This window comes from Montipora foliosa, chromosome 13 (assembly GCF_036669935.1).
Source record: "Montipora foliosa isolate CH-2021 chromosome 13, ASM3666993v2, whole genome shotgun sequence".
Taxonomy (NCBI): Eukaryota; Metazoa; Cnidaria; class Anthozoa; order Scleractinia; family Acroporidae; genus Montipora; species Montipora foliosa.
Genome location: NC_090881.1, coordinates 14,106,489 through 14,116,488, shown reverse-complemented (window position 1 = coordinate 14,116,488; position 10,000 = coordinate 14,106,489). Strand labels below are relative to the sequence as shown.

Genomic DNA, 10,000 nt, shown 5'->3' with positions numbered 1-10,000 from the left:
CTCAATATTTTTCAAATTTGTATCTTTCCAGTAAAGCATGGTAAACAGGGCGTACCATTCTGTCGTGTACCATGCAATAGGATTAAGTGTTAATGTAAATAGTCGCACACAAAAAGAATCCCCTTGCAGAATTCCTCTCTTTATTTTAATCGGACCAATGATCTCCTTGCCTTTGTTGGTAGTTACTTGGAGGTTGATGCTCCATGTCTTCATAATAGTTTTGATGAGGTGGATGAGATCTGCGTTAACTCCATGTATCTCGAGTGCTTTGGTAATCCATTCGTGAGAAACAGAATCGAATGCCTTCTTGACATCGATCCAACTACAAGACAGATTCTTTTTTATTGAAGTGGGCATCTTCTAGTATCATCTTATCAATTATGAGGTTATCAACGCAGCCCATAGACTTAGCTTTTCCTCCTCTTTGGTCAATTTGCATTAAGTTGTTCCTATCTTCATGTATTTCTAAAAGGTGGTCAATAACTGAGGTTATCAGCTTGTATAGACTGTTTAAACAAGTTATTGGTCGATAGTCAGAAGCTGATGGGTTAACTTTTTTGGGACCATGACACTTCTTCCCGTTGTAAGCCAAATCGGTACCTCTTGTTTGTCTGTGACTATTTTGTACAGCGCTATTGCGATGTCTTGATGGAAGTTTTTCATCTTCTTTATCCAAAAGTTGGTAATTTTATCTTTACCAAGTGAAGAACAATTTCTTTTGTTTTTAATGCTTTCGGTGACCACCTTTTCAGTTATTCTTATAGACTCACTTGGTTGTCGTATGTATTGTTTTACAGCTGATTCAACATATTTTATCCACTCTGCTTGGATAGGTACTTCACTTGCGTTCTCCCATATAGGTCTCCAGAATTCCTCAAAATCCCCTCTTGTTGCTTTACTTGTGGATTCTTGGTTAGCTGAAGGCATCTTTTCTTTATTTATGAACTGCGGATGTTTGTTCAGTTCCGTTGATTTTATGATGTTATTTAGGTGGCTATAAAACGAACCCTCGGCTACATCGAACCACTGATTGATCTTGAATCGTTTGTGGGCAATCTTTCTTTTTTCTTTCTGTCTTTTAAGGGCGCGAATGGTGTTGATTTTCCTTTCCTTTAGGATTGTCAAGCTTGCGATGGTAATTCTTCCTTTAATTTCTGTTATCACCCAGGATCTGTTTTTCTTCATTTTCGGCGTTAGATGACGGTTCTCGCGTACTCTCTTCAGCTCCTCAGATATCTGAGAGACTTGCTTTCGCAGAGTGTTCGTTTTTCCTTCTATACGAATCATCCATCGAGGTTTTCCGTCAAACTTCTGTTGTTTATCTTCGTTCCTTTTTTTAGCGTTGGTTAATTTCCATGCTTTAACAACGGAATAGATGGTGCAATTGTATTCCCATAGGTATTGTAGCGAGTCGATTGATGGCTTTGCTGTGATAAGCGTTTTAGCAACATATTGAATACGATCTATATCTATTTTCTTGATGAAGGCGGTATTTTTAAAGAAGGTGTTTACGTCTCGCTTATCCATATTTCCAGTGTCTGGTACAATTTCATCATAAGTGCACTTCGCCATCTGCGTTATTTGTGATATCCAATTAAGATCTTCGATTGTCTAGTCGATTCTTTGTTGTTGCTCGTTTGATTGACACATTTGCTCTTCATCTGCTAGCTTTCTATTGTTTGGTTTTTGTTCAGTAGTTTCTCTTTGTTCTTGAAGCTCATTTGTTATGCGTAATGCGTTCACCTCGCAAGTTCTTTCTAAATGCGTCAATTTATCCCTCAGATTTTGTGCTGTCTTTCCTAGGTTTCCATATCCTTTCTCCTTCCAAAACTTTAGAGTTAAATTTATGGTTCCAACTTTTCGTCCTTTTTCATTAGTAGGGCATTCTTCTGATGTATATAGCTGTTTAGCTTCATCTTTAGAAGTTAATAAATCCATGCACATTTGCTCCGTCCATCTTGTCCTACCATGGTGGATTCTGTCCTCACTCATTTTGTAACGAATTTCGTTTCTTGAAACACTTTGAGTGGGTCGTAGATTGTAGGTAATGTTAACTACAATGAAGATGAGAGGCAGTTCCAGAAAACGCATTACAAGAGCGTTTTAGGGGGTAATTCTGCGGAGCTCAAAGACTAGCTTATTATTATTATTATTATTATTATTATTATTATTATTATTATTATTATTATTATTATTATTGTTATGTAGAATTGAGCACAGGGTTTTTTCCTGGAGAAAATATCCCGAGACCTCAGACTTCCAGCACTTTCCTGAGGATATATGCCGATCCGAGGAAAGCCGACTTTTGCATCGTTCTTTTTCGGTCCTTAATTCCTAGTTGCTCCAAGTGGCCAGCCAGCTTCTTTGACACTAAACCCAATACACCTACTACCACTGGCAACACTCTTGTCCTTGATTCCCTGGTCTCTCTTGCCAGGTCTTGGTACTTTTCATACTTTTCAGTTTCTTTTTGCAAGACGTTGCTATCTCTGGGAACAGCTATGTCCACAATGATTCTTTCCTTTGCCTTCTTTTTTCTGAATTACAAGGTCTGGCCTCCTGTGATGGATTTCAAGGTCTGTTTGGATGGTAAAGTCCCATAATAGTCTTACTTCCTCATTCTCTTCTATGCTTTTCGGTGAATGCTCATATCATTTGTCACTGCACTCAACTCCATATTCCTTGCACAACTCCCGATGTATGACCCGCCCAACAACATCATGTCTCTTTTCATATTTTTTTTATTCTATCTGCGCAAGCTTGGGGCAACTACACAAAATATGCTGCACAGTTTCATCGTGACTTCCACACATTCTGCATTTGGATGATACATTTTGGTTTTCGATTCTGGCTTTTACGACGTTTGTTCTTAGTGTCTGGTCTTGCGCGGTAAAAAAAGGCCCTTCTGTCTCCTTCTTCAGTTCACTAGTTCTTATCCAATTTTAGGAAGCACAAGATAGGTCCTCTGTATCTCTCTTGAAATGCCCATGCAGCTGCTTTCCAGACCAGCCCTCAGTTCTTTTCCTCTTTATCCTTTCCTTATACTCCTTTGGTGTTTTTATTTCATCGACATTCTTCCTCTCCCATGCAGCTTTCAACAAACGTTCCTGGCTCTGGCTTATGCAGATATTAATATTTCTTTCTTCAGTATTGAAGGCGTCTTCAACACTAATTACTCCACGCCCTCCTTCTCTTCTTGGTAAGTACAGACTCCTTACGTTGGACCTGGGATGAGGAGCGGCATGGATGGTTAATAGTTTCCGGGTCTTATGATCCAATTCAGCAAGCTCACTCTTTGTCCAGTTTACAATCCCCCCACTGTACCGTAGTAGAGATACAGCCCAGCTGTTAATAGCCATTATAACATTACCAGCATTTAGCTTTGAGGACAAAGTTTTCTTCACTCTCCTAAAATACTCCTTCTTCATACTTCTCTTCACTTCGTCATGCATAATGTCATCGGCCTGCAACATCCCCAGATATTTATAACCTTCAACATCATCTCCAATACTTCGGATAATTATTCCATAAGGCATTCTTATACCCTCTGACTTATCCAGCTTGCCTCTTTTCATTACCATAATTGCGCACTTCTCGATTCCAAAATCCATACCAATGTCACTGCTGAACGCCTGGACAGTATGTATAAGTGAGTTTATTTCGTTCTCATTTCTTCCATATAATTTCAAGTCGTCCATAATCAGTGGATGGGTTATCTTGCCCTCTTTCCTACTGAGTTGGTAGCCTGCTGCTGATTCTTTTAGTACACTGCTGAGAGATAGCATTGCAATCACAAATAACAAAGGGAATAAGGAATCCCCCTGGAATATTCCTCTCCTGATGAACACTTCACCAAGGTCCTTACCACATGCCGTTAGTTGTGTTTTCCAGGACTCCATGCTTTCCCTCATTAGCCGTTTGATGTTATCTGCAGCCCCTACGAGATCAAGTGTTTCCAATATCCAGGAATGTGGGACAGAATCATAAGCCTTCTTATAATCGATCCAAGTCATTGCTAAGTTGGTTTTCCTCTGCTCGCAGTCACGAAGTTACTGTATTGCTCTATCTATAACCAGTTGGTCCTTTGTTCCTCTGCTTTTCTTTCGGCAACCTTTCTGCTCATCTGGTAACAATGAGCTCTGGTGGAGATGTTGGTACAAATCCTCTGCTATGATCCCTGTGAGTACTTTCCATGTTATTGGCCTGTAGTTTCCCACAGCATTCCCTTTCGCCTTGTCTTTGATCAGCAGAACAGTTCGTCCCTTTGACATCCATTCGGGAATGCCCCTGCCATCAAGGCATTTCTTGCAGCTGCAACGCCATCCGTTCATGTAGTTTCTTCATGCTCTTCAACCAAAATCCTTGTACATTATCCGGGCCGGGAGCCTTCCAGTTTGGGATCTTCCTTACAATTGCTCGTAGCTTTTCAATATCAATGATCAGATCATTTTGTTTTTTTTTTACCTGGGTCTTTCCCTTTAGGTCATTAAACCAACCAGCATCTCTTCTGTGTTCCACTTTCCGGTCCCAAATATTACTCCAAAACTCTCTGGCCTCATTAGCATCAGGGGTCGGTTGGTCACTTCCCTGTGGGTCATCAAGTTCTTTGTAAAACTGCCTCTGGTTAACCTCAAATAACCGGTTCTGCTGGTATTGCAAAATTCGATCATTGTATCGTTTGATTTTATGAGCTTTTGCGCTGATACGCAATTTCAGTTGTTCAATTACAACTGCAACCCCCTTGATTTCTATTTTGTACTTTCTCCACAACTGATTCCTGATTCTTGGCCTATTGCACTCATTTCTACAGACTTGCTCTAGTCGGCTGAGGTCTTTTCGCAGCTGATCAACCTGTCCTTGTAGCCGTCTTTTCCACCACGGTTCTTTGGTTGCTTTCTTCTTTCCAGGTTTGATACCCAGTCTTTCAGTCACTGCTACAGCAGTGGCATACAGTAACCTGTTGGTGTCTGAGATGTCTTTACTTTGTATTTGGGCAGCTACTTCTTCTACAACCTGGAGGTCCTTTCTTATCATTCGCTTTGCAATTCCCTTCAAAGCTGGTAGTTTGTCTTGGTCTTGACTCAGTCTAATTTCATTCAGTCTTTTCCAAATCACCCGTTGGTCTTCAGGAATTTGCAGAGGTGCTTCATCACACAGTTCAGCCCGTACCTTGGCTTCTTCCGCAGTCTGTGAGTCCATCTCCTTTGCATGCTTGACAGGTAATTTATGCTCGTTACCAGTGTTAGCTTCCTCTACAACAGCTGTCACACACAATGCTTGTTCCTCTTGATCTCTTCTAACTCAACAGTTGTGAACCATTTACTTTTCAAGATAGTACGGGCCTGTTCTGCAAGCCTCTGTTAGGGCACTTTTACCATTCCTTTCTCATCCCACAACCTAAGCATTCTCTGGCGGTACCCTCTTTTCTCCGAGATGCTCTTAAAATAGCATTCCATCAACGCCCTGTTCTCCTCGACTCACCATTTCCTCCTTCCCTTTCTCGGTCCATTCTCTTAAGCAGCAGTTGCAGGATAACGACCGGGTGCTGGCTGCTGTCCCCCAGCAACCCTGCCGGGCGAGGCACCTTCGTCAAAGATTCCACTTCCATTTACACCGTTACTCATATCTGAAGCAGACATACGTATCATCACATAGGTGAGAGATGGCATTATTATTATTATTATTATTATTATTATTATTATTATTATTATTATTATTATTATTATCTCTAATTAGGAATAAATGTGTTGATTGAACTTAGCCGACAATAAATTTGGACTGGTGTTCCAGGAGTGTTCTTTCCATGTTTGTTGTAACACATATGGCAGACAGTAAGGTTCTTGGCGGGTAGCTGGGCGTCTCTGCAGGGTTTAAAACCTCTTGGCTGGCCATGAATTGGTTAGTGTAACATCTCACCTGAGATAGGCTCATCTCGTACGGTGAGCCCAAAAGAAGGAATTTTTGGTCGTTTGATGAAATATGGTTAACGACGTGCATGAAAGGGCAATTCACTTGTGCATGGTTTTTACTGAAAAATAATATTCCATATAGTAAGGCCCAAAACTAGAAGTAACTTTAGGGATTACAGTCTGTTCTAGTGTTGTCAGTGAACTTTTTTGACTTACCTTTTTCGCGGTGCACGTTGAATGTCAATGCGTCCCATCCTATTCTGTTCTTCGCAGTGCACGCAAAGCGAGCAAATTCTTCTTCACCTGCATGATGCAGAGTCAAAATACTCGAATTCCCTGAATTAATAAAACCAGAGCTGATAATGTCGGAGTTCTTGTGCCAAACAAACTGTGGTTTAGGATTTCCATCTGCCTCACACCTAAGTCTTATTTTCGTTCCCTTATTCACAGTTAAGGAGACAGTCTTGGGTGACGCAAGTATGCTGGGTGCATCTGGAAAAGATGACATTCAACGTTATTTACTCTTTGTTAAATAATGATGGTTTAATACCGAAACTTAATTTGGGTGGAGAATTAATGATCAGGCGAAATTCTTACTTGCTAAACTTAGGAGGTAGCGTTGGCTCAGTGGAGAGAACACGCGCCTCACCTCCCACCAATGTGGCCCGCATTCGATTTCCCGACTTGGCATCGTAGTGGGTCGAGTTTGTTTGTTCTCTACTTACCTTCGAGAGATTTTTCCCCCAGTACTCTGGTCAGTTTCCCTTCTTCTTAAAAAATAATCAATTTGAATTAAATTGATGTGATTTCTATGTTCAGTTTCCCCAATCACACACTGTAGTTCCCTAGCGATATATAGAAGTCTTAAATGAAGTTCATACTAGAAAAGTCTTAAATAAAGTTCATACTATTACAACTATCGATCTCTTTCGCAAACGCTTAAATTTCGCTGTTATGGCCAACTCTCAATTCGGCCTCGTCATTTTGAGTAAGTGGAAATTGAAAAAAAAGATAACTCTTCCGCTCGAAATTAAGAATGGAATCTAATTAAATTCTTGAAAAAAAAAAAAAAAGGACAGAGAAACTATAGATAAAGAGCCACAGCTACGAAAATTTTGATTCCCCTCACTTAGGCCCAAGGATTTTTTTTCTACCATGAAAGGTCTTTAAAGAAAGCAAAGAAACCAACATTTCGCCAAGTGGCATTTTTGGGATTACACTCTTTTCAGTTTCAGTTTATAATAATCTAATTTATGAGAATATCGAGGCTGAAATTTGCGGAATTTTAAGATTATTTTAATAATAAACCAGAGCTCGAGATTGGAAATGGATATAATTTTGTGTGGTGCAAATTTGTAAATACAATACAATTCAATGTTTTTAACTAAACAGTATAAAATTCTTACTTTTTCCAAAGAGTAAAGGATTGTTTCTTTTAAAGCCAAATTGGCCAAGTGCCGTGAGACACGACGACATCATGACCTCGCTGGCTGCAACGAAAAGCGACGGAGCATGTGCGCAATGTAACACGATACAGATCTAGACTCAAAACTATTGTAATTGATATCCCAAATACATTCTAAACTCGAAACGTCATACGCTAAAATCTAAGAATATGCACAAGTGCATCCTTAGCTTAAAATCGGCAGACAAATAAAAATATTTAACCTGGGCAGGACAGACAATATTCTTATTAAAAAAAAAAAATAGTATAGGTATTTTATTGGGTATTCCATTGGGATCTTTCAACAATTGAAAGCACTGAACGAGACTGATCTAACAATCAAAGACTGAAGGCATCGTTTCCTTGTTTTGATAGTTCATTCTTTTCATTATTATTTGTTAATGAATTGCAAAGAACCATGAACCGAAGCATCAGTGTTAAATGCTTTGGAAAGTAAACTGTCCTATTCTCGAAACTAAAAGGCTAAAGAAAATGAAAGGCTGAATGAATTCAAGAAACACAGAGACCGTCCTTGGCATCTCCAACCCAGTTGAGGAACTGAGTCACCTTAATTTGCGTTGAATTTATGTTTCAACCAATTGTAGGTTTGGGTAAGAATTGCCACGATGAAATTTGACGCTGATCACGTCGTTTCATTTTGATGAAAAAAACCTAAGTCAAGGTAAATCGTAAATTGCGCGTTTTATTGGCAACTATGATGAGGAGGTAGTTTATGTGGCCCAGTGGTTAGGGTGCTTGTCTTGAGATCCGGAGATCCCAAGTTCAAGACCCGGACAACTGGTTGAATTTTATATTTAACCAACTTCTGGGCTGCACTTGAAAATAGCCAACTTGTTTGCCTCCGGCAAACTTGGATCATCTCTCAAAACGTTCTTGTTCTGTTTCTGTTGTTTCATTGATTTCGTTTTCATTGCCAGTGAAACGCTGCTGAAAAGCCCCTGTGGGGAGTGGTCGATAGGTATGTTGAAGGAAGAAAACCACCACGCAGGCAAAAAGCCTCGTTAAGAATTATGGAAAACAACCTCAACTTGATACTATATTTCGTTTTTTTCTCTCGAGCGTTACACTTATTTCCCACAAAATCGTTGTTCAGCTGATTGTCATGCCGTATTTTCTTAGATCACCATCACTGAATCTAGTCAAGATTAAAATGGATCTTGATTTCGTCATAGATAGAATGACTGATTAATGCTATTTGTGCGTCAAATGATATTTTCTCGAAGTTTCAAACTTCGATTCACCATGAAACAGGTAGCCAGTGAGGAATTCATCAAATTATACCGATAAAACTTGCAAAATTAAGTACGTGAGATGCAAAGATTTTTTTGCGCATTCCTATCTTTTGACGTGTTTTAAAGATTGACTTGAAGAAGTACTCACACAACACATTGACCGTAGGGATCGCGGAAGTCTTGTTCTCGTTATGACTCACTGAAACACATGCGTAATTGCCTCACTGAGATCTGTTCACACTTTCAATGACAAGGACCACGTCACGCACTGTTTGTACGGGAATGTCGTCTTTCAACCAAACAACAACTGGCGTTCCGCCAAAGGCTAGACGTGTTTACATTGTTGCCTTCCACCACTTTCATTGTGATATTTCGAGAATAAGAGCTTTACAGCCAAATCTCAAGGTGCAATTCGACTTCATCCGTGCGAAAGTATTTTTATAATCTTCACACCTTTGTTAATAATCTTCGCGCCAAAAATCGCTTTAAATGCAGTAATTTGCATTATCTGATATGATTATTTCCTGAGTACCGAGGTCATGACTAGTCCGAAACGTGGGATTTTATCTTCTTTATTGTTCGTTTTTTTTTTTATTTTCTTCATTTATTTATTTTTTTTATGGATTAAAAAAATGAGCTATGGCATTAGGGTTAAGCTTTGGAAAGTAAATTGGTCATTTTCTCGAAACTACAGCGCTAAAGAAAGTGAAAGGCTGAACGAATTGAAGAAACATAGAGACCTTCCTTGGCATTTCCAACCCAAGTGATGAACAATCCCCTTTATTTGTCTTGAATTAATCTAACAACCAATTCCAGGTTTGGGTAAGGATTATCACAATGAAATTTGACAGTGATGATGTCGTTTTGTTTTGATAACAAAAATATGTCGACTTGAAGCATTATTTACAAGTTTTACTTGTAACTATGTTCAGAAAGTAGTGCATGAAGCCCAGTCGTTAGGGCGCTCGCCTTGAAATCCGGAGATCCCGGGTTTCAAGACCCGGACCACTGCGGGGAGTGGTCGATTAGGTATGTTGAAGGAGGAATGCCACTGTGTAGGCAAAAGGCCTCCCTGTAAACTATGAAAAACAACCTCAACTTGATAGTAAGTTTTTTTTTTTTCTTTTTTGTCTTTTTTTTCTCCAGCATTACACTTATTTCCCACAAAGTCGTTGCTCAGCTGACTTTAATACCGTATTTTCTTAGCCTGTCAACATCGAATCCAGTTAAAATTAAAAATGGATCATGATTTCGTCATATATGGGGTAACCGAGTAATACTAATTGTATGTTGAGTCAGATCTCCTCGCGATATTTTCTCGATGTTTCGAATTTCGAAGTCGTTTTCTACATACACTATGGAACTGGAATGCCAGTGAGGAATTCTTCAAATTA

The 10,000-nt window shown here is 39.5% G+C and overlaps 1 protein-coding gene across 1 annotated transcript in view; it reads right to left on the bottom strand.

Moving 5' to 3' along the window:
- Window positions 1–10,000, bottom strand: part of LOC137983345 (fibroblast growth factor receptor 4-like) — a 47,310-nt gene that overhangs the window by 30,268 nt on the left and 7,042 nt on the right. The window contains exons 6-7 of the mRNA XM_068830547.1: window positions 7,316–7,399; window positions 6,126–6,401 (exon numbers count right to left, since the gene is read on the bottom strand). Of these exons, the coding sequence (XP_068686648.1) occupies window positions 6,126–6,401; window positions 7,316–7,399 (360 nt within the window). The remainder of the gene's footprint in view (window positions 1–6,125; window positions 6,402–7,315; window positions 7,400–10,000) is intronic.